At 39.3% G+C, this 25,437-nt stretch overlaps 1 protein-coding gene across 1 annotated transcript; it reads left to right on the top strand.

Annotated features, from left to right (window-relative positions):
- The first annotated feature begins 10,001 nt into the window (after positions 1-10,001).
- On the top strand, positions 10,002-17,627 carry ING2 (inhibitor of growth family member 2). Its single transcript, XM_004389674.2, has 2 exons — positions 10,002-10,605; positions 14,922-17,627. Exons 1-2 carry the CDS (start codon positions 10,434-10,436, stop codon positions 15,590-15,592), a joined length of 843 nt encoding a protein of 280 aa, XP_004389731.1. The 5' UTR covers positions 10,002-10,433; the 3' UTR covers positions 15,593-17,627.
- Positions 17,628-25,437: the final 7,810 nt, after the last annotated feature.

Here is a 25,437-nt window from a genome sequence, read left to right as displayed (position 1 = left end):
ATGTCATAAAACAACATGTGTACTACTGTTTCATGAGAAACTATTTGTTCTGTAAACCTTCACCTGAAGTACAATAAAAAAATAAATAAATTTAAAAAAATATATATGTTTCTAAGCCCAAACCACCTAGATAAATTTCCAAGTAAGAAATCTAATGCTTCAAATCCACCAACTGTGGTATTTTCTTGGTTTTAACCAGGACTTCGAATTTGCATTTCTAACAAATCCTGGGTGATACTAATGCTGCTGTTTAGGGGCAAATTTTGAGACCCACTAGCAGAGCAGTGGGTCTCAAAATTTATTATACAAAGGAGAATCACCTGGGAATCTTGTTAAACTGTAGATTCTGATTGAGTATATATGGGGTGGAAATGCAAATTCTCAGCAGGGGTTCCAACTGGAACAAACCAGTTCAAAGCCTGGTTTTAACTCTGTGCACTAAATATGTGCAATTAGAATATTGGTATGCAAACTACAGAAATTACTGCAGTAATAGCCGAAAAAGTTTCATCAAAATGAACTAATCCTAGGACTAATGGACCACAACTACCACAGCCTCCACCAGACTGAATCTAGCACAACTAGATGGTGCCCGGCTACCACCATTGACTGCTCTGACAAGGATCACAATAGAGGGTCCTGGACAGAGCTAGAGAAAAATTGAGGACAAAATTCTAACTCTCAAAAAAAGACCAGACTTACTGGCCTGACAGACACTGGAGAAACCCCGAGGGTATGGGCCCCGAACACCCTTTTAGCTCAGTAATGAAGTCACTCCCAAGGTTCATCCTTCAGTCAAAGATTAGACAGGCCCATATAACAAAACAAGACTAAAGTGGCACACTAGCCCAGGGGCAAGGACTAGAAGGCAGGAGGGGACAGGAAAGCTGGTAATAGGGATCCCAAGTTCGAGAAGGGAGTGTTGACGTGTCATGGGGTTGGTAACCAACGTCACAAAACAATATGTGTACTAATTGTTTAATGAGAAGCTTCATCTAAAGTACAATAATAAAAAATAAATAAGTAAATAATCAATTACAAAAAAAGATGTTTAAGACACAAAAATGTATAAAATATTATTTGCGAAAAATTAGAGAAGTAAATGGAAGAAAAATGTTAGAAAAAAATGAACTAAATCTAAGTGTTTAATGTATCTACTTATGTGCTCCTTTCTTGGTGGGTAACATACACATGCAATTCACAATTTAAGAAAGTGCAGAATTTTTTTGCTTCTCTGATATTTAAAGTAAGTGAAGTTTAAATTCTGTTAAACTAATACAGGTACCAAAAAAAGTCAAATGTGCAAAAGGGTATTTGTGCAAACTAAGTCTTTCTCCAACCCCAGATCCCCAGGCCCTAAACTAGAGTCAACTACTATCTCCAGACTAGTCTTCCAGAGATATTTTGCCTGAATACAAAAGTCAAGGATATCCTAAACATAATATCATGCAAGGAAGCCACCAGGCTTTTTAGAAATGATTTTTTGAGAATCAACATGACAATTTTCAGTCAAAGATAGGGTTAGACAAGGCTATTGGTCCAACCCTGTATTTTTTGTTATGCATAAAAGTATCACAAGCAGTTTTCCACAGACACAATTTACATATTATTGTGTCTAAATTTTAATTTTGGTGTCGCACCACCACCATTAATGGCTCATATAATCATTCCTTCCTCTAATGCTTTTACTTCCCCATTATATAAAGCTTTTTAGCTTCTAATACTTTCCATACAGATATTTATCTATTTTTCCTATATCTTCTTTATCTTTGCTTTCAATCCCTCTAATTCTAGTACTTACTTTAGCCAGATACCAGAAGAAAATTCCTGTCACTTTATACCAGTTGCCATCAAGTCGATTCCAACTCATAGTGACACTATAGACAGAGCAGAACTATCCCATAGAGTTTCCAAGGAGCAGCTGGTGGATTCAAACTGCTGACCTTTTGGTCAGCAGCCAAGCTCTTAACCACTGTGCCACCAGGGCTCCTGTCACTTTAGGCACTTCAAAGTCCTCTCTCTCAAAATAGCATTTCTGTGACCAAAGGATATTGTGCTAAAGTATCTGGAACGTATACCACAGTTAGAACAGGCAAAACAAACTACACACACCAAGATAATGAAGAACACTACTTAAGTTTTTTCAAGTAAAATAAAACAAATTGAGGGCAGTCTAGAAAAAGAAAGTAAAACAGGTAAGTTATTTGTTATTAAAAAGAATATTTTCATTTTCAAAACTTGGGTCCCCTTATTTTATAGAGCTAGCACATTTAAAATTATTTGATGTAGCAAAATAAGGTTTAAACACAATTTTTTCACAGACACATAAAGCAAGATATACTGGTTTCCATATACAAGAGAGCCATGGTACAGAACCTCAATTTATGGAAATAAATTAGATAAGCACTGTTAAAAAATCTGTTACCCATGAAAGAGAAATCAATATTCACCAACATGCTGGATTAAATTAACCATGCCAAGAGCAATTAATGTAATAATAGCTCCACTAAGGCCTCATTAAATAATCAATCAGGATCAAAGAAACAAAAAATTTAGGAAAAAGCACCTGCCTATAGCATTAGTTTCATTTTTAAAAGACCATGCTTACATCAGCTAGAGCTGAAGGCATAAGGCATTTGCCCTTGAAAATAGCAATCTAAAGGATATATGGCTTCTAGTACTTTTGATTTTGTGGTTATTTTGAACATTATTGTTCAGGAAATTCCAATTTTCCTTTAGAGGTGATTTTTAAAATTTGTTCCAAGACTTCACAGAAAAAATGATTTTTTAATATCCCACGTTCTTAACTGGGATATTATAATTTTTTTTTATATTTTATGGGTGAACACAACTCACTTACATTCTTTTGCAATCACAATGGCATGTTTTTTTTTCCCACCTGAAAAACATTTTATCCATTCATCATTCATTGAGTCAACATTTATTGAGTATTATCATTTTTATTACTAAAAGCTGGTATTTGGTGAGCTCCATTAAAATAAAAATCATATTAAGCCAATAATAAAAAATGGCTGAAGTTTATTCAATACACGATTTGCAAATCAGGGTAACATTTCAACTAGAGAGTCAAAAATGTTCCAAAGATGAGAGAACCTCAAAACACTCTTATACCAAATCTTATTGGCATTGCCATGGAAAAAAGGTCAGGAAGGATTTTCATACAGCATTGTCTTGAAGAACAATTAAAATAATCACCAATTTACCCTAAACATGGCTCCCAGTCTGACCCTTAGAGTCAGTTTTCCAAAAATGACCAAATTCTTCAAGAGAGCACAATGCCCAAGGCAAAACAGTCTTAATAGTTTATCTAGACCTTGTTTGTCTCAAAGTCGACCCCCAGGAACCAGTTTCTCCAAGTCTGGAGGTTCAAAAGGGCACCCAAGGGCAAATGGGTCACTCCACCCAAGCCATTTGCCCTTGAGTAAAATGGTTTATCAACTTCTACCAAAACAAAAACCAAACTCGTTGCCATCAAGTCGATTCCAACTCATAGTGGCCCTATAGGACAGAGTAGAGCTGCCCCATGGAGTTTCCAAGGAGCACCTGGTGGATTCGAACTGCCAACATTTTGGTTAACAGCTGTAGCTCTTAACCATTCTCAGGGTTTCCTTACAAGATGCCGCTAATTTTACGTTTACTCTCTTATTTATTCTTCACATAACCTGTGAGATACATACTATCATTCCATTATACAGATAAGGAAAGTGAGGTACAAGGAGATGAAGTAAATTTGCTCAGCATCTCAGAACTAGTAGTTGAAAGAATCATTACTCAAACCCAGATTTTTTTGACCCTCAAACCCTTTCCAGCGGCAACTGAAATTTTTTTTTTTTAAATTGTAATTTAGATGAAAGTTTACAGGGCAAATTAGTTTCTCATTAAACAGTTAATATACAAACTGTTTTGTGACATGGGTTGCCAACCCCACAATGTGTCAACACTCTCCCCTTCTCCACCCTAGGTTCCCATTTGTCCAGTTTTCCTGTCCCTTCCTGCCAATATAATTGTTTTTTCTATGGGAACTTTTCTCTTTAATAATGATCATCAGCCAGAAAATAAGATTAATTAGTATTTGTTTTGGAGCCTTCGTGGCATAGTGGTTAGAAGCTCGGCTGCTAACTAAACGATTGGCAGTTTGAATCCATCAGCTGCTCCTTGGGAACCCTATGGGGCAGTTCTACTCTGTCCTATAGGGTCGCTATGAGTAGGAATTGACTAGACGGCTATGAGTTTTTGGTTTTAGTATCTGTTTTATTCCTGTATTTTTAGGTATACACTTCTTTCATGAATTGCTCTGTGACCCTGACCCCGATATTACCATCTGTAAAATAAGTTGGTCTAGAGGTGATCTGTACTGGTGATCTTCCAAATCTTCCCCATCTCTTCATAACCATCTGAATAAACTACCTTCAGCAGCAGTGGATCACTGGGCTATTCAGTGAGGCTGTCTGTTGCATCTTCCCTTCCTTATGGGAAATCTTTGCTCTAAGATTACTTTCAGCTACAAAAATCTATGAATCTATAGTGAGCGTGAGATCAAGACAACTATTTGAAATCATGCCACCTTGAGATGTATTTTTCTTTTCTTTTCCTTCATCCCACCTTATTTACTGAGCACTATGCAGTGCTCTGGAAGGAGCTCTGGTGGCACAGTGGTTAAGCGTCGGCTGTTAACCAAAAGGTTGGCAGTTCAAACCCACCAGCAGTTCCATGGGAAAAAAGATCTGGCAATCTGCTCCCATAAATATTAGTTTTGGAAACTCCATAGGGTAATTCTACTCTGCCCTATGAGATAAAATCAACACGATGGAAATGGGTATGCAGGGCTCAGATACACCAGGCATGGTCCCTGAATAAAAACATCTTCCTGTAAGTGCTTAGATAAAAAAAAATACATACAGTTTAAAGAAATACATTTCCTCTCTACCACTCTTCTATTTCCATCTGATGAAACAGGAAAAACACTGTACAACAAATTAAGAGTAGCATTTTACAGGCATTGCACATAGCTTTATCTCATGCTTCCAAGAAGGTAAGAGATCAAAGCTTCAGTTTACCCATGGTTTGGCTATTCCCAGAATCATATTAGGCTATTGATGGGTTTATTGATTACCTGCCAAAACATTTTAAGGTAAGATAGCCCACTAAAATAAAGAAATACATACAAAGATAGAATGTGTTGACATCTATCTCTCTGATCACACTAATGGATCTATTACTTCATTTGTATAGGTTGAGCAATTTATAGCTACCTTATGAACTATCTAATTTTGGACAAATTTTTAAGTTTCACCTGCAAAATTAGGCCACAATTTCAATTTTGAACATACAGTATAAATCTCTTCTCCATAAATTTTAAACCCTTTTCCCTCCTTTTAGGAAACATAATTGCATAATTCAAACTCTTTCAATACTGTGACCTAGTTTCCCCCTCTTGATGTTATAAATGGCTCATGTAACTATGGTAACCATCCAGGGAAAACTGAGTTTTTTCTAGTCAGCAATATGCAAAATATACCATATGTGTTATTTGTTCTCTCTGGGATAACCAAAGTAGATAATATGTCTTTGCTTTTCTTTTTGGTTATGGGGATATATTTTATTATACAGAATTTTGTCTTGACTACAATCCTAGTCATTCATAGTCCCTTCATTAAACTATTTTAGGATCACCTTTTGCCGCTGGTCGTCATCATAACTGCTGAACAACACTATAACCCAAAGTAGTAGGACTGACTGTATATACCAAATTTAAATCCGTCCTCTCTACCACATAAACTACATATACAGGCTGATATTGCTCAATTTCCAATATTTCATATAGGGAATCTGGTATTTTCTTAACTTTGTCCTTTGGTCTTAGCAGAAGTGTTTCCTTAAAGCAAAAAAAAAAAAAAAACTGCTAGAATAGAATTATATTTCAGTAGGTATACCAAAAGGAGCCCTGGTTGCATAATGGTTAAGTGCTCAGCTGCTTAATGAAAGGTTGGTGATTTGAACCCACCAGCAGGTCTGGGGAAGAAAAGACCTGGTGACCTGCTCCTATAAAGATTTCAGCCTAGGAAACCCTATATGGGGCAGTTCTACTCTGTCCTGTAGGGTAGCTATGAGTTGGAATCGACTAGATAGCACACAACAATAACAGGTATACTGAGATGCTGAGAAGAGTTATCTACAGTTTGTAGTAACTTTTATATATCTTCTTTTATCTCTTTTCTATTTTTTCTACAATTAGTGTGTACTACTTATGCAATAGAAACCCTGGAGGCCTAGTGGTTAAGAGCTACAGATGCTAACCAAAAGGTCGGCAGTTCAAATCCAGCAGGCGCTCCTTGTAAATCCTATAAGGCAGTTCTACTCTGTCCTAGAGGGTTGCTAAGAGTTGGAAACGACTAGACGGCAATGGGTTTGGTTTTGGTTTTGTACTTATGTAATAAAGCAATAAAAAATGCTTTAAAGCTAAGCTCAGTGGAGGTGCAGAATATTAGTTTTTTTGTTCTGTTTTGGTTTTTTAGTTACCAATTGTAATACTGAAATGATTTAAAGTTTTTGTTTTTTCAGTACTTTTAAAATGCTTCACTGGACCTTCTACAACAAATTACACTCTAAATTAATACAGACTCCTAGACTTTTAAGGATTTATTTATTTGCATTAGATACATTTCTGCAGCAGGCTACCAACTGGTCACCTTTTAATACAAGGATACACTTTAAAGTGATTAATTTTCTTGAATTCCCCCATATTTATAAGAGCGCTTTTCAACCATACAGGTGTCTTCCTTAGAAAAGCATTCCTCTCTGCCTCATTGAATTACATAGGGAATTAACTGCCTCTACCTGGTTTAGAAAAGACCTCACCAGCCAAACGGAAGAGTAGAACTTATTTGGATCCTGTTGATCAAAACAAGCATAAAAAAATTAACTGACACAATGGAGACCTGAATTGTCTAGATATTAAATGATACTAAGAAAATTTTCTAGCTGACATAATGGTATAGTGGATATATTTTTTTTAAAAAGAGAATTGTTCTCACCCATTCATATTTAACGTATTTATAGATAAAGTGATAATAATCCAGTAAGGATAAGGGAATATGGAGGGTTATAAATGAAATAATATTGGCTATTTATACTTTTGGAGGAGCCTTGGTGGTGCAGTGGTTAAGCACTCTGCCACTAATCGAAAGGTTGATGGTTAGAACTCACCAGCCGCTCCGTGGAATAAAGATGTGGTAGTCTGCTTCTGTACAGATAACAGCCTTGGAAACCCTATGGGGCAGTTCTACTCTGTCCTATAGGGTTGCTATGAGTCAGAATCAACTCGACGGCAGTGGGTTTGATTTGGATTTACACTTCTGAAGTTTGTTCTATCTTTTTTAGAGTTGTTTTATGATGGAAAGCACAATGAAGAGCAAATAAGCTGCCTCTTTGCTTTATTCATAGGATTAAATATCACCAATCAACTTCTATGTGGCAGAGAGTTGAGGACTTTTTAATTTTGTATTTAGCAGGGAGTATGGAAACCTATTTTGAAGAGGCTCAACATTTCCAGTTAAGTGACTACTAGGAAAAAAAGGACATTAATAAATAACCAAGGTCAAGAGTTGGGTTTGGACGGTACGGTAATTTTTTTCCCATGTAAGTACTCTCCCCACATGCGCTGCTTTCACAAGTATGGGCAGGAATGAGCCTTTGAGAAACCTTGTAAATTAAGATACCAAGAAATCACATCTGAAATAACTCTCACACATGCACATATTAGAGTGTACTTTACAGGTTTAGGCCAATACAGCTGAAAAATATTCTAAATTTTTGTTTACTTGCAGCCTGTTCAACATTATGAAAGGTAAAAACAACGCTGTGAACAGTCTCCTACCTCATATTCAACTTTCCTGCCTTTCATCTTCCTCTAGGTTCCTGGAGCAAGTACTCTAGGTATTCTGCATCACTGCCTTTTCCCACTTCTAGTTTTTATCTAAGTGCCATATCTGCCTGCAGATCACTTGTCAGAATGAATAAAATCCATACGTCCATTCTGTGTCTAACCTGAATAAATAACAAAACACCTTGCATTATTTTGGTGCCTTCAATAAATACTAGCTGATTCCAATCTATAAGGAAACCAAAATAGTGGGGTTAAGGTAAAAGGCAATAAAATTCAGTTTTTACCAGTGACTTGTTTTTGACAAGATCTGGCTGCTTAATCCGAAAGACTGAAAGAATAACAACAATAAAATTCCAAGACTGTTGCCAGAAACACAATACACTGAGTGAATGGTTGACTTATGGTTCAAGTAGTCAAAATCTCAAAGTGTCACGGGATAATTAACACAATCTCCCAGTCTTTTGCAGTATTTTTTGTTGTTTCCAAGATGTGGAATTCTCTGAAGTACTTCATTTTAGCTTGAAATTTAAAATTTCCTCTAGATCTAGATTTCTCTTTGCCTTTTAGGGACTCTAGCATGTCAATATTTATTTAGTAATAACAGCTGTTTTAAAAGTGCTGTAAATAGGTCAAAATAATGGTGCACTGTTGTAAACTGAATATAAGAAAATCCAAATTTACCACTCACATTTTCCACTTAAAAGATACTACTCACAATAGGGTTTGTTTACATAGGCATTTCATTAAAACTCTCCGTGTAGTCGTCCTATTCATACCTATTCCTTTCTAAAACACACATTATGATAAATCCTTACAGCCCATTTGTAACTAAAATTAGCTCCTCTGGCATTTCACTGAACGCTATACAGAAATTAAAACCTGATGGTCGATCACTTTGATAAAGCCGTGAGCACAATTCCTGATTAAGGTTTTACTATCATCTCCATTTCTCTTCTTTCCTCACCCCCTCGTGCTAGTTAGTCCTCGGGTTGTTGTGTGCCGGTGGGTCGAGTCCTAGGGTAGAAGTGGGTGAAATGAAATCGGAAGGTGATGTGCCCCTCACTCCGCCAATTTAAGTTCTTCGCCCGACATAAAATGCTTAAACGTTCTGCACCGCGAGAACTGTTTTGTTTTGTTTTAAGGGTTGTCTGTGGGACAGTCAGCTTCCGTAAAGATTACAGCCTTGGAAGCCCTATGGGTAGTTCTACTCTGTCCTACAGGGTCGCTATGAGTCGGAATCCCTTCGATGGCAATGGGTTTGTGGGTGGGACAAATGCGTTTCCGGGACAGTGGTAGTCTTGCATCCCTTCTCCCTAAATTAAACAGAGGGTTCCTGGAGTGGGGTAGGACGACAAAATATGAACCGTAAGTTGGCGCCTGGAGCCCTCCAGCCTCTAAGGAAGGGCGGAAGCATGCCTGAGGCCGGGATGGAGATGTAAGACGTGCGGAGAAAAAGATAAAGAAAACGCAGGGGGAGCAGAGGGGCACTGCCTACCTCCCTATTAGAGCCCCGGTGCTCCGTGGGCCGGAAGTCCGAGCAGGAGGAACCGAAGCAAAGGGAGCTCAGAGGCGGCCGGCAGCAGCCGCGGGAAAAGCGCCGCCGCGCATGCCGGGAGCCGTGCCCCGCTCCCCGCTAGGCCGCAGTCCCCGCAGACCTCACTCTAGATTGCAGCCAAAAGCGATAGCCTGCGGCTCTTTTTAAAGCTCACGAGGGGCGACGCTAGATCCACCTAATGGGGAGAAAGTCGGGCCAAGTGAGCTGGGCCAGGTTCCCTCTCCCAGTGGGAAGGACGGAAGGATGAAGTCTGCCACCTTCCCTCTCATGTCCCACTCTGACATCGAGCGAAGAGGCAGGCAGTACTTCCCCTTTAAGAGGGGGCGGGGCGCAGCCTGCCGTTTGGCCGCCCTCCGCACCCTCCCCCACAACCAAGAGTTGACAAACCAATCACCCGAGTGGCAGAGGGAAGGCGGGAGAATGCGAACCTTTCGCTGGGGCGGTAGGGGCGGGCCCCGGTCCATATTAGGAATGAGTCCTGCGCAGGCGCAGAGGCGGCTGCGGGCGGAGGGGTGGGGGCGGTCCAGTGAGAGACTCCCCGATAGGCACCGAGGGTGATTGGGAGAAAAGCGGGCAGCGAGGGGCTTGTCATAGGGATCCGAACTACGAGACGGCATCGGTAGCATCTAAGGACTCTGAAGGGAACAGGAAGTACCAACGTCCGGGAACCCAGCGCCAGCTCCGCTGGGGGGATCCCCGCTGCTCTATTCCTGGGGAGGGACTAGAGAAAGGAGGGGATACTGATCTCGCCCCGCCCCTGGGCTTGTTACCGCGGGGGCGGGGAGTGAGGGCTTTTTCTGGGGGGAGCGGAGATCGGGGGACTCAGCTGTGCCCTCTTGAGCGGCCGCCGGTGCCCCCGCGGCGCCGGGCTGCTGAGGGGAGGACCCGCGGTGGCCGTCGCTGTTGCATGTGTGGCTGCTGGATGCGGAGGCGGCGGCGGCGGCGGCGGCGTGGAGCAGCAGCGGCGGCAGGATGTTAGGGCAGCAGCAGCAGCAACTGTACTCGTCGGCCGCGCTCTTGACCGGGGAGCGGAGCCGGCTTCTCACCTGCTACGTGCAGGACTACCTCGAGTGTGTGGAGTCGCTGCCCCACGACATGCAGAGGAACGTGTCTGTGCTGCGAGAGCTGGATAACAAATACCAAGGTAGGGGCCGCGAGGCCGCTCTGCATGTCCTTCCCCTCACCCGATCCGCTGGCCTCCGGGCGCGATTGCTTGAAGCCTGCTCCGGGAAGTGCTACTTTCCCTTTCTCCTGTGACAGCCTCTCCGAGTGCACCGTTGGGGTCTGGTGTGTAGGAAGTGGAACAGGGACTAGAGACCGGGTTCATGGCCCTCCCTCCCCCCGGTGCCAATCGGCGTGGACTTCTGTAGGGTCTCAAGGGTGGGGGTGGAGGCCGCGTGGCAGCCCCCGCTGCAGACCCAGCGGCTGCAGCTGCTGTGGAGGAGAATCAGCCATTTTAAGCTGCAAGCATTTGTCCCGGCTCTTGCCTGCCCCGTGTCGCAAAGCCTCCTGTCCCGGCGGGGGAGTATGCGGCCAGGCGCGGGACTATAGGAGGGAGCGGCCGGCCAGAGCCGGGATCCCGCTGGTGTCTGTGGCCTGGTGATTCCCACCTCCGGAAAGCAGATGCATTGGAACGTGCAGGGGGGGGGGGTGGTAGCCGGCGAGGGAAGGCCGCGAAGGCAGACTCTGGGGAGGTCCGTCCCTTCACTTCTTCTCTGGCTCCCGACTCCGAGATGGAGGAGTCGGTTCCCCTCACTCTCGCCCCAGGGAAAGTTCCGGGCTGCCCCGTGCCGCAGCTTTTTCCGGCTCCTTAAACCAAATGGTTAAAAGAGGAGGGGTCCCCCGCAGGGAAAGCACTAGAGGGGTGTGTGTGTGTGTGGCGGGGAGGGCCGCCTTGCCCCTCAGGGCGGGGCCTGCGGGAGTGACGTAGTATGGGGGGGGCGCGGGCACGCGCGCTCCCGCCACCCACGAAAATGGCTGGTCACAGGAGGGCTTGGGTGGAGCTGGCAGGTTGGGGGGATATAGGAGTCCGTTCCCCTCTTTGCCTGAGAAAAGCCAGTGTTGGATTTTACAACATGTTTGTTGTGATTTTTCGACTCTGCTTTCCAATCACTGAATCACGACGGGGACACAACTCTTGGGACCGTCGCTGACCCTAGTACTGCGTAGATTCCGGCCTTGTGTCACTTCCGGGCCCCAGGAGGAAATGGGTTGGTTGACTGGGCAACCGCCTGGCGTCCCTTCACCCCTTGGTTCTTCCTCGAACAAATTTAGGTGATGAAGCGAAAACCACCATTTGTGGTGAGACCCAAGAAGCTGGGACAGAGAATCAGCCTTTCTTAGGGTACCCCATTGCTGTCAACTCGATTCCGACTCATAGCGGCCCTATAGGACAGAGTAGAACTGCCCCATAGGGTTTCCAAGGAGCGGCTGGTAGATTCTGACTGCCGACCTTTTGGTTAGCAGCCATAGCTCGCTGTAGCTCTTAACCACTGTGCCACCAGGCTCCAACCTTTCTTCCAGAGTATCGTTTCTCGTTTACTATTGGTGGACTAGGCGTTACTAGGGGAGAAGTTTAAATGCGGAGCTGCTGTGCGTCTAATTTAACCCTAAATCTAGAAACAGACCTTTTACATAATGGGAAAGCACCCGTATAGACTTTAAAGATAACTTCTTGGACCCACTCTCTGTTTTCCTAGACAAGTCACTGATGCTATGATTCAGTCTCTAAAGGAGCCGACTTCTGGGATGACATTTTCTGGCCTGCATTTAGGTGTCTCTGTTTTGGGATCCGTAATTTATCTCTGTCTTCTGAACCCATATGGTTGATAGGACTGATCTCTGTTAGAGGAAAAGGGAATTAGTACTGATATGAATTGTATAGACAGATTTCCTTCCTACCTATTTGAGGCACTTTCAGAAATTACTGAAGAACTTTTAAAATAAAGAAGAAAACAATTAAATGAGGTATTTACTATGGGATATGGCTATTAAGAACTTCTGTTGTACCAGTATTTTTGTTCATAATTTCCTAGGTAAATAACAACCTTTGAACTAAAATTTTATTTGTAATAGCAAGCGTTTTCAATGTGGCTTAGAAAGTGCATAAAATTTGAAGTTAGACACACACACGCTGGCTGAGTTCAAAGTCAGGGTTTTTTACCTCTTGAGTTTCAGTTTCTTCCCGTGTGGAAATAATGGCTTTCTCAAATCTATGTCACATAGAAGGGGTTCAATAAACGTCAATTTCCTTTCTTCCACCACATAATTAAGGTGTTTAAAAATATGAATTTTTATCTCATGTGTCAACGAGAGGTGCCCTGGTGGCAGTGATTAACAGCTTGGCTGCTAACCAAAAGGTCAGCAGTTTGAATCCACCAGCCACTCCTTGGAAACCCTATGGCGCAGTTCTGCTGCCTTACAGGGTCACTGTTGACTCTACAGCAGTGAGTAGTATCAGTGTACCCAAGCCATGGTATTTTTGTTCACCTCATATGCATGCAAAAAGCTGGACTATGAATAAGGAAGGCCAAAGAAGAAGTCATGCCTTCAAATTATGATATTGGTGAAGAATATTGAATATACCATGGACTGCCACAAGAATAAACAAATCTGTCTTGAAAGAAGTATAGCCAGAATGCTCCTTGGAAGGGAGGATGGTGAGAAGGAAGACCTTCAATGAGATGGATTGACATAGTGGTGGCAACAGTGGGCTTAAGCATAGCAACAATTGTGAGGACGGTAGGACCAGGCAGTGTTTACTTCTGTTGTAATAGGGTCACTATTACAAGAAATGACATGACGGCACCTAACAACAACAGTATCAATCTGCTACTGTGATATATATTGTAATTAGCTTCTAACTCCTGATTATTAAATATACAATATTTGAAATGAGGTTTATCTTTTTTAATTTTTTCTTTAATCCTCAAATTTTATGTCCTGTAGGGGGAAACATCTAGTTTCCTTACTTTTCCTGGAGGAAAATTAGGTTATTAAAAAATTCACTTAGATGCTTCACTGGGCAAATAGGACAGATATGAGCTTTGTTCAAAAATAGGGTATGCAGTTATGTTGTTCTTGGATGCCATCAAGTTGGTTCCAACTCATAGTGACCGCACGGGACAGAGTAGAACTGCCCTATAGGATTTTCTTGGCTGTAGTCTTTACAGAAGCAGATTACCAGGTCTGTCTTCTGCAGAGCCGCTAAGTGGGTTCAAAACATCAACCTTTTGGTTAGCAGCTGAGTGCTTAATCATTGCGCCACCAGGGCTGAGTACCCTAAAAACTGGTGATGCTTTGTTGTGTGTCCCAGGTTAAACAACTGTCCATCAAGTATGAGTACGCACAGGTTTCAGGGAGGAGCTAATTCATAAGAGTGGTATTGAATATTTGCTTTGTGTCACCTCACAGACAGCCCCAGTGTGTCAATATAATTTGTCTAACATTCCTGGTCTCATCTATAGAGTAATAAGTAATATTGGAATATATAACAATAGTATGTTAATTTTTATTTCTCCACTTTTTAGTTAGACTGAACTCTTTCAGATAACATTATATCTCTTAAGGGTAAGAAATAGGACAGATTTGAATAAAACAAATTTTAAGTAAATTTTTTATGCCATTTGAAACTGTATTTCCTTATTTTTATATACCTTCTAGTAATTCAGCTATTTTATTTGATTTAGTTAAGTGTTCTGCTTCCTATACAATACCTACATCAGCAGTTTAAACAGCTTGGAACCAACTGCTGAGTTATCTACAAAAGGCAGAGTGATCCAATGCTGACTTTACTGTAATTTTATTAGTGACTCTGTTAGTTGATGCCAGACCCTGAACCTACTCTGGAAATAGTTTGATTTTCAGAATTTCCCATGTGATTCTAAAATAAAAGAGTTATTAAAACTAATGCTACAGGAACCTAAAAGTTACTTATGTCTATTTTGTTAAAGAATGTCTAGGGTTATGGTATGAAAGTGAAGGTATAGAATATCTCTGGAGTCATGTAGCAAGCCATTGATTGAACTGTAAATCCAACGGAGTTGGACAGTAATCTGTAGTTTAGTCCTGGAAACTTTTCAAGTTTGATAGCTGTGCTAATTTTATATATAGGATTGTTTTGAAGTTCAAATGAAGTATAGGTGATATGGCACTAGGTAAGCTATAACGTGGCCTACAGTGTTTTTGATTATTAATTAGCCACACAACTCTTTTTTTTAATATAGATTAATGAATATTAGAGTTTTGTGTTCTTTGTTTTCATTAGTTTATTTCTAAATATATTTTCATACTGGATAACATGATCTTTTGTATGGGAAATAATGTTTTTAATGTATACATACTATAGAAAAGTGTGGTTTTGATTTCAGTTCTAACTTTATCAATTCTGTGCAAAATAACTGGAAAAATGTTATGTGCTAACACATGATAATGTTCTGATTTTTCTTTTCCTTTTTTTAGAAACATTAAAGGAAATTGATGATGTCTATGAAAGATATAAAAAAGAAGATGATTTAAACCAGAAAAAACGCCTACAGCAGCATCTCCAGAGAGCATTAATCAATAGTCAAGAATTGGGAGATGAAAAAATTCAGATTGTCACACAGATGCTCGAATTGGTGGAAAATCGGGCAAGACAAATGGAGTTGCATTCACAGTGTTTCCAAGATCCTGCTGAAAGTGAAAGAGCCTCAGATAAAGCAAAGGTAGATTCCAGCCAGCCAGAAAGATCTTCGAGAAGACCCCGCAGACAGAGAACCAGTGAAAGCCGTGATTTATGTCACATGACAAATGGGATTGAAGACTGTGATGATCAGCCACCTAAAGAAAAGAAATCCAAGTCAGCCAAGAAAAAGAAACGTTCCAAGGCCAAACAGGAAAGGGAAGCTTCACCTGTTGAATTTGCAATAGATCCTAATGAACCTACATACTGTTTATGCAACCAAGTGTCTTATGGGGAAATGATAGGATGTGACAATGAACAGTGTCCAATTGAATGGTTTCACTTTTCATGTGTTTCACTTACCTATAAACCAAAGGGGAAATGGTATTGCCCAAAGTGCAGGGGAGATAATGAGAAAACAATGGACAAAAGTACTGAAAAGACAAAAAAAGATAGAAGATCGAGGTAGTAAAGGCCCATCCACATTTTAAAGGGTTATTTGTCTTTTATATAATTCATTTACTTTCAGAAAATATTTTAGGGTAAATGCATAAGACTATGCAATAATTTTTAATCATTAATATTGGTGTATTAAAAGTTGTTGTACTTTGTCTGTGACCTTAATTTTCTGCACTGAATTACCAAATATTTTAAACCAGGTAGTCTTCAGATCACCTCATGAAAAGAACAGGGAATAGGGAGAGGGTGGTGTGAACATTATAAAAACTTCACAAACTATGCCTATTTCATTTTCACTTAAAATCGCAATGTTATTTTTTTTGGCAGACACCAAAGTTTTGCTACCATTCTAGTTCTACATACTTAGAAAATCGAGATATAGTTGGATTTCTCTGTCAGCATCGAATTATCTTGAGTAATTTAAAATATGAACACTATCCCATTTACAGCTGCTTTCTCCCTTGTCCCATTTATACATGTACTTGGCTCATCTCTAGTCTTCTAGGAATTTAAGGAACTAGAGAGAAGAATAATTTGGGATTCCACGTGGAATAATGTGCTCTTATTAGAGTATTTGCTGCTGTATTTTCCTTAGTAGCATTTTGATACACTGTCAGTAGCCCATTTGTAAATGCCTTGCTGCTTCTTCATAGATAAACGTTTAATAAAGGGAGTTGTTTTTCATTTTGCTTTGTTTTAACTGGAACAGTCAAGAGTAGTTAGAATACCAAAAATACTGCCATTGGTTTATACTGGCAAAATTTGTGTTATACAGTATCATGGTTCAAGGTTGAGCAATCTTATTTAATAATTTTTCCCATGTGGTCCACTGCTGGGATATCTAGCCACAGTCCTATCAGTGGGAAAAGGGCATATATTAGTCTTTAAATACTGCATTTATGTCAAACAGTTATTTTAAATACTTTTGCTAGTGGTGATAGTTCATTATTTCTGTCCCAATCAGTGATTATACATTATTTTAACTAATAGTGTATATGCCTTCTTTCTGGTATTGGTGCTGTTTGATGTTTTTACCTTGAATGAACTAATTTCATTATAACAAGGCAATTAATAATGTATTGTAAATTGAATTTTCCAAGATTCTAGTATTTTAACGATCAGCACTTGACAGATACACCTCCATGTGTTTGGATTTTTTTGTTGTTGTTCTTTGTGGGCAGCAAACTGGCTGCCCCTTAGATCTGTGTGGGTAACATGCTTTCTATTCGTCATTTCTTCCTAATCTGACAATCTTGATTATTGATTAACATGTGAAAAACCCTGTCTGCTTGCTCTCCTGTGTGACTTTTAGGCATGTCATTTCACCTTGTCTGGGTGTCAGGTCACTCATTTATAAAATGAGATTGGCTTAAGTACCTCCATGGCTGTTTTCAAATCCATCATATTTGCACTGTAGTGAGGATTTTAGGAATTTGATAATGAAATGACCCATCTTTTTCTTTCATTAATTTTGTTCTTCAGTCAGAGGTATGAAGACAGAAGTTTAAAGGCAAGCTTAGGGACAGGGTAAATGTACAGTATTTGATTAGCTTCTATCGTAAGGATATTTTGAATAATGACTAGAGCCAGTTGATTTATATTACTTCTTGAGCAAGAAATATTGGACAGCATGAATAAGAATTTATTTTACTGTTGTTTAGTTGAGTTGTAAAGAAATCCTTTCATAAGACAATAACATTTTGGTTGAGTGATTACAGCTATTTACCTGACACCATTAAAAATATCAGTATGTCCAAAGCCTCCAAAAGCATTCAGATGTGACATATGTAGATGTCAGCACTTTTTCATACATAAATTTGCCTCAGCATCTGGAAAAAAATAAACTTCCTAATAGAAGTACCCAACTTTGGATTAGATTTGACAGTAAAACAAACCTGGAAGGCCCTGGAGGATGTGCTCTCTGTTAAGACTTAATGTTTGAAACAGTTTTATTTCTATGAATTTCTTTTTGTTTCTGAACCACATAGGAGATGGAAGTCTTAAGTTTGTATAACATTATGACTGGGATTTTTTTTTTTTTTTAAGTATTACAGATCTCATATACTATCTCACATGGTTACCACTCATACTATATGCCAGTGATTCCCAAACGTTTCACGTTGAAATTACCTACAGAGCTTCAAAAAGATTCATACAGACACTGATACCTGTGCATCACCCCTAGATAGTGTGATCTAATTCATTTGGAATGTGGCTTTAGCTTTAGAATTTCTAAAAGATCCCCAGGTGATTCTAATGTGCAGAAAAGCTTTGAAACCATTGCCATATATTAAAAATTTGAACCTATTGAAAACAGCTGGTAGAGTCTCCATGTCCAGGTTTGTGTATCTCTGAAGCATATATGTTGTTGTGTGTCGTCTAATTGATTCTGACTTAGAGCTACCCCGTAGGACAGAGTAGAACTGCCCTGTAGGGTTTCCAAGGCTATAATCTACGGAAGCAGACTGCCACATCTTTCTCCCACAGAGTGGCTGGTGGGTTCAAACCACCAACTCTTCCGTTAGCAAGCAGCTGAGCGCTTAACCACTACACCACTAGGGCTCCTTGCCATCATGTAGCCATATTCATTTATTGAACTGATAAACTTGACTGCTGCTTCCCCCACGCCCAGCACTGTTCTAAGCAGTGGTGATATTAAAAAAAAAAAAATCTCAGTTTATGGACCATACATTCTAGTAGGAGAGTCAGATCTCTATAATATCAGGTAATAGGGGAAAAAGGAAAGCAAAGAGTAACGGGATAGAAGATGAATGGAAAGGGGTGTGAGTCTTTTAATTATGGTGATTGAAGAAGGTCTTTCTAAAGAAGTGATCTTTGAGCAGGGACCAGAAAGGAAAAGTGAGGCAGGCAGAGACTCGGGGGAGGAAGGAGAACACGCTTGCAATTTGACTAGAGCAGAGCATTTGAGCACAGGGTGCAAAGTGCTCTTAGAAGCTATGATAGAAAATTTGTGAAGCCATTGAAAGGTTTTGAGCGCCTGTCTTTGGCAGTTGAGAGAGATTTGCTGGGCTGACCTTGTCATATCACTGCTTTTGAGCCCAGCATTCCAGACCTGAAAAAAATCCTCAGAATTATCCAGCTAACTTCTTCAGTTACTTGCTTGTGGATTCTTGACTTAGCAGTCTCCAGTATAAAAAACAAAAATTCATTCCAATTTTTTTACAAATTTGTTAACATGTCTGTCATAAACACTGAAGGAATGAGATTTTTCATATAGCAGAGTATTTGGGATAGTTGTGCACCTATAAGCACTAAAGTAATTGTTCAGATTTTAAATGCATTGGATAAAAATTTTCCTGCCTTCTTAAATATGTCCTTAAATCCTTTTTGAAATATAGTAGGACATATTGTTAGCTGCCATTGATTAGGCTCAGACTCATATATAACAGAATAAAACGGTCCCTGGTCCTGCACCATCTTCACTATTGTTGGCATGTATGAGTCCAGTCTGACAATATTCTGTTGTGATCCATAGTGTTTTCATTTGCTAATTTTCAGAAATAGATCACCAGGTCACCAGGCCTTTCTTCCTACTCTCAGTCTGGAAGCTCTGCTGAAACCTGTCCACCATGGGTGATTCTGCTGATATTTGAAATACAGTAGCTTCCAGTATCACAGCAACATGCAAGCCACCACAGTATGTCAAACTGACAGACGGGTGGTAGATTGTAGGATATACGCAAATATTTAATGTAGTCATTCTTTGACTCAGCACCATGTCATTATACAATGATATCCATAAATCTCCAGTATGGAGGACTATTTGCTCCCATACTTGCCTCAAACTGGTTTTTAAAATAAATTTGGCTTCTTTTAAAGTTTTTCATTCTTCTGGCTTCTAAGCTGTCTGCCTTGTAGTTTGTACCCCTCTTTTAATTTGTTGTGTGTTGAAAAATCATTTGGTCAAATTTGTGCCTAGGTTAATAATAAATAGATTCTAAGAGAGGACCTAATGCTTGTGCTTCAGTGTATGGTTTTTTAATACGTGGATTTTTTTTTTCTTCCCCATTTTATAAAACTGTGTTCATATAGCAGTGTTTTGCTATATACTTGCTTTGAACAGCAGGATCTAATGACTTTGTTTGACCAGAGCCCTTATTTATACAGTACACTAATCTTAGAAACTTCCCACACATGAACAAATGTGTTAGACCAGGTGGCTAGCTTTGTCTCCAGGTGGTCAGGGGTAAGATTAGTAATATGGAATCTTACCTCAATGGGAAGTAATGATTTTTGGTACCAATAGAAAAACCTGCTGTTGTTATACTTAGCAAGGAAGTAAAATGGTAGAATACAGCAATTCCAAACCTTTAAGACTAACTTATAATGCTGTTTTGTTCCTTCCTAAGACATGACGACATCCCCCAAATATTAGAAATTTTCTTCTATGTTCTTTAGCATATTTTACTTCTTGATTGCAAACTTTCATTTCCCATCAATCTGAGAAAAGTAATTCTTAAGATTAGAAAAATAATTACAAAGCACTGTAGCAAAACAGTGACTGAAAAGTTCTTCAGTTTTGACTACAAAAACTTTGTAATAGCTTTGCTTTGAATTTGTGGTGTTTGAATATCGCATAGAAGGTTTTCTCCATCAGTTTACTGTTACTTTGGGATAATTCTGACAAAATTTAAGGTGTAATTTAGTGGAATTGACAATCCAGCACTTTTCTAATTGCAGAGTGAAAACTAAGGAAACTTTTCCCATGGCTAGTTAAGAGAATGAAAAAAGATAGAGGGGTCTAAAGCATTTTTCTTTCCATTTGTCTTCACTGTGTTAAAATTCATCTTAAACTCATTATATTTCACTTTTCAATATTAGGTTAAAAGCTTAATTGTTTGGAGTTAATTGGTTAAACAACTTTTTTTAAATACTAGTTTTATGTCATTTAAAGATCTCAAAACAAGACTTTTTATCATTTTAAGCTAACGAGTGACTTAGGATCTTTGTAAAGCAGTTTGTAAAGCTTTTGAGTGTGTGTGGCTATATGTGAGGGAGTTTGCAGTACTTGCTTAAATACTTTTAACAAGTGATTAATCCAGTGAGTTTCAAATAGTCGGTAAAGGTAGATTTTTATACTACTATACATCCAGGATTAAGATTGACAGTTTACTGTTTTTCCCAGATATTGAATCTTTCCTTTACTTGTTAAGGTCCACTAAGCTCTATACTACTGAGGGGGCAAAGAAGCAAATACTACGCCAAGAAAGGGAATATTGCTGTACAGGGTCATTTGCAAATAATGCCCATGCATAAACTGTATCTCATTTGTTTCCTTGAAGTACTTTCCCATTTTAGACCTGCCTTATCCTGGCTTTTGACATTAATATGAAGATTTAAAGATAATTTAAGTAGAATGTGAAAAAATGATTTGTAAAAGTATCTGTCCAGAACCAGGAGAGCCTTCCTGTGATAACTCTGCAACATCCTTTGCCTTGGAGTGAGATTATGCCCCAAACCAGAGTTTCAAAAGTATTTCCTGGACCGTGGAATGCTAATATGCTGAAGAAAGCCGAGGCACTTTGCATAGTATATCCCCTCTCTTGGAGAGTTAGAAGGTACATATTAAAGGTTCTGAGAAATCTTGCCACATTCCCTCCTATAATACTTGTTCATATCCTGAGGAGGTAGGGTCCTTTCAAACATAGTTTGAGAATATTGTCCTAAACTACACCATGAAAGAGGGGATCATATTCAAATACATCATGTACTTATAGTGTATAGGGAGGTACACCTTCGGCTCCTCCTTTCCTATATCCCCAGTACTGTGGTCTTGATGCCATTTTTACCATTGTTTAAAGGTATCAGGGATAGGGATATCTTATCTTCTTTCTTTAATTAGAGAGTAACACTCAGTTGGGTACATTTAATTGGGAGGAATGTACGTGTTTAAAACCTTCCTAAACAAATCTTATGCAACAAATAACAATACTATTCAAATAACAATTGTGTGTCAAGTATCTATTGGGTTAGATAATCTAATCTATCAGCTCAGTTTTGAAAATAACTTGTTCAGTTTCTTGATAGATAGAATTGGCCTAGATTTCAAAGGGATGCAAGAAAGGGAGACTCCAGAAAAGAACACTGTTAATGATTTTGTGCCTATTTCTGGGAAATCATGGACTACAACAGGCAAGTGATAATGAGGATCTGAATTTAAATCACATTTTATTATTACCATTTGGGTTAGGTAGATGTTGTGAGATGGGACCTCTAGGCAACAATCTTATGCTCCCAGTGGACTCAGAAGTTTATTAGGACTTAAAGTCATGATGCTCCTTTAGCTCGAGAACCTATAAAGATGAATTAAACTGTTTTCCTTGGAGATTCTCATTGTTATTTCAGAGTAATTAACATAATTTTTTTCTGTAAAATGCGTTTACTGAAAAGTAAAAATTGCCTAACTACGTCATGGTAAAAAATTTCTATGAAAAGGTAGGGAAATACCATCTGTAGGTAGTACTAAAACCTAAATTGTGTGTGAAGCACAGGACTTCCGGAGAAAAGGGGTAGATGATTGCCTTGAATGTTTTCCATTTAACCTTATAACATCAGACAGGGTCACCGACAGGGTTCGAAGTTTGCCATTTCTAGAACAGCTTAGTGAGAGAGTAGGAAATCTGTCCTTTAGTTTGTTTCACCTCTTAAGAAGTTGGGTTATTCAGGAAGCTTAATAGCTATGAATGATAAAATAATTAAATTATTAAGTTAAAGTAGCTTTGGTGCCTTGGTGTGAGTACATGTGTGAGTGTGTGTGTATGCGTATGTGTATATAACAGCTCCTGCACGTCTCTATAAATCTATTTGGAGTGTAAAGCTATTTTGAGAATAGTTTAAAGTTTATTCAGATAAGAATAAGTTATCATGTCCACTTAAGGATGATTGTGCAAAAGGAGAATTTCCTTCTTCTTTTTCACAATCATCCTCCCATTCTACAAAAAAAAAGACAGAGGGGTGGTGGCAAATCTCTCACCCTGCCACCATCCTACTGTGATACATTACCTCAAATTTTACAAGCTGCTGGAGAGCTCTAAGTTCTAAAACAGTGAAAAAGGACCAACTTTGTACTCCCCGTGCTTCCTTAAGGTCTTGAACAACTTGTATGATGTACTTACTGGGTTGAGAGCAACCCACTTAGTTATCTGAAGTTTTAAAAACGTCTGGGTGCCATAAGGAACATTTGAACATTTTCTGATACTAGGAAACCTCTTTTACTCAAAGGACGGTATAATCTACTCCCTAATCTTTCTCATGTTCAGTACAGTTTTACCTATTTTTAATAATTATAAAAATTTGTTTTAATCAACTGTGAACTAATAATTGTAATACTCAATTCAGAAAATATTTATAACTTAGAGACATGTGTACTTTTGTTGCAAAGAATTATAATAGGGTAATCAACAAAAGACTTAAGAATAAAAATATATTACATTAGAATGATATTCTGTCAGGGAAGTAGAGTGAAAATACAACTTCAGGGGGAAAGCAATCTTAAATTCTGTTTGTACATTTTAAAAATGTATGTATGGCATTTATATTCCATTGAATATATTTAAGAGTGTTGGTTTTATTTTAAATTGCCAGTATAGATAATATGCCAGAAATTACATTCTTTGTAATCATTTAAGCTTAACAGAAAACATTTTAGAGGCCTATGTATGTGTAAGATGTACATAGTTTTTAAAAATAAATTTTAGGAGATGTGAGAGCAAAAACATTAGAAATCACTGACAGGGATAATCTATCTGTTCAATACCTAGGCCTTGACCTCTCACCTCAAATGAGCTATCCCACCTCAGCCACCCACTTCTACGGTGTTATCTTAGACTTTGCCATTACCAAAATCTCTACCACTTACCAAAGGAAAAAACAAAACAAAAAACCCCAAACCCTCCCCAAAACAAAACAACTGTAACAACAACAACAAAAACTATTTTAGGTGTTCCACACTCTGACCACCACCTCCTATCTTTCTAGCTCACTCCTTCTACTCTAATTTGAACAACTCTTCAACACCACCAGGACTTCCAAAACATTCTTACCAAACCTTTCCACCTTTTCACCTTCTCAGGCTGGATTTTGCCTCTTTGTCTAGCTCAGATTCCATCATCTGTCATGCTAATCATCCCCTATACTCTCAACTTCCTTGCTCCTCTCCCTCCCACAGTCCTATTTAAATCCAATTCTCAGCCTACTCTGGTCTTCAGTCTGAGAAAGCAGCTGGACTAACACACAACCATGCTGACTGCTCTTTCCTTCAATTTACTGCAAACCTCAAGTAAGCCCTTAAATTTGCCTGATCATCTTCCTACATTTTCTTAGTCAGTTTGCCCTTTCGCTGTCTGAGACCACCATTCCATTTTTTCTTCTTTCTTCAAACCTCTTATACTCCTCATTCCTCCACACCCTTAAGCTAATGAGCTCACTTATTTTATTAAAAGCAACAAATAAGTAGTAATGAAGATCTCCACCTGCTGTTTCTACCAGAACTACTGGCCTCCCTGCCTTCCATCCTGTTATGATTGATGACTGTCAGTTCTTATGGCCAATCCCTTTACTTGTACACAGGAACATCATTTCTGAAATTACTTCCTATCTCTGAATTATCCGTGTTTCCCCTATTTCTGTTGGCATGTAATATCATATTTCCAATTTTAAAAACAAAAAAGAAAAAATAATAATAACACACAAAAAACTCTTCACCACACATCCTGTTCCAACTAATATCCCATTTTTTTGCTTATCTTCATGGAGGAACTCCTCAAAAGGATTGTCTGTTTTTCTGGTCTCTCTCCATTTTCTCTCCTTCCATTATTTCCACAACTTAACTGTAATTTGGCCTTGTCTCCAGCACTCCAACAGAACTGCCTTTACATTCTCAAATTTGATTGTTAATTATCATTTTTTCTTCCCAGCAGTTCACACAAATGATCACTCTTTCTTAAAATACTTTCTTCACTTGGTCTCCAGGGTAAAAAGTACATTTGCTCTAGAATCTTCTCCAACCTTACAGACTTCTTTCTTATTCTGTTTTCTGAATCTGTCTCTTTTTCCTGTCCTCCAAATACTGGAATGTCCTACACTAAGGCTTCAGAAGTCTTTTCCATCTGCTCTCACTCTCTAGGTGATCTCATCCCATGTCATGGCTTTAAACATGTTTTATTCTCTGATGATTCCAAAATGTATATCAGCAGCTGAACCCTCATATCCAGACTTAAATATCCAGTTGTCCTCTCAGCATTTCCTTTGTGAATCTAATGGACATCTCAACCTTAGTGTGTTAGCTCCTAATTTTCGTATCCCCCCACCCCAAGCCATGAACCTACTTCTTTCTAGTCTTCCTTTTCCTGGTAAATGGCCATCGTATCTTTTAGTTGCTCAGACCAAAAATCTTGGAGTCATCTTTGACTCTTTTTTCTTATACCCCACAACCAATTCATCTGCAAATTCTGTCAGTTTGATCTTCAAAATATATTCAGAAGCTTCCACAGCTTCCAGTTCTCCATTTATCTAGGCCACCATCACCTCTGCCACTGTTAATAGCCTCCTAACCCAATCTTCCTGCTTCCGTCTTTGTGCCTTATGTTTATTTTCCACAAAGCAACTAAAAGAGATTCAGCTAAATCAGTCTTTCTTCTACAAGAAGTCTTCCAACGGCATCTCATTTTACAGTGAAATCCAGAGTCCTTATGATGGCCTAAAAAGCCCCATTTGATCTTGCTCCCTACTCCCTCTCTGTCTTCTAGCACTCTCCCTTTGCTCACTCTGTTGCTTCCACATTGACTTCCTTGCTGTTCCCTGAGCACTCCAAGCTCTGTCCAGCCACAGGCTTTT

Source organism: Trichechus manatus, unplaced genomic scaffold (assembly GCF_000243295.1).
Source record: "Trichechus manatus latirostris isolate Lorelei unplaced genomic scaffold, TriManLat1.0 scaffold00254, whole genome shotgun sequence".
Taxonomy (NCBI): Eukaryota; Metazoa; Chordata; class Mammalia; order Sirenia; family Trichechidae; genus Trichechus; species Trichechus manatus.
Note: the sequence above shows the minus strand (reverse complement) of the source record. Positions and strands in the feature narration are given on the sequence as shown.

What these genes read in the sequence shown, in the direction of transcription:
- ING2 (XM_004389674.2), top strand. Translation starts at nt 10,434, where the DNA reads ATGTTAGGGCAGCAGCAGCAGCAACTGTACTCGTCGGCCGCGCTCTTG. An exon ending in GCTGGATAACAAATACCAAG is followed by an intron (nt 10,606 to 14,921) that starts GTAGGGGCCGCG and finishes TCCTTTTTTTAG; the next exon opens with AAACATTAAAGGAAATTGAT.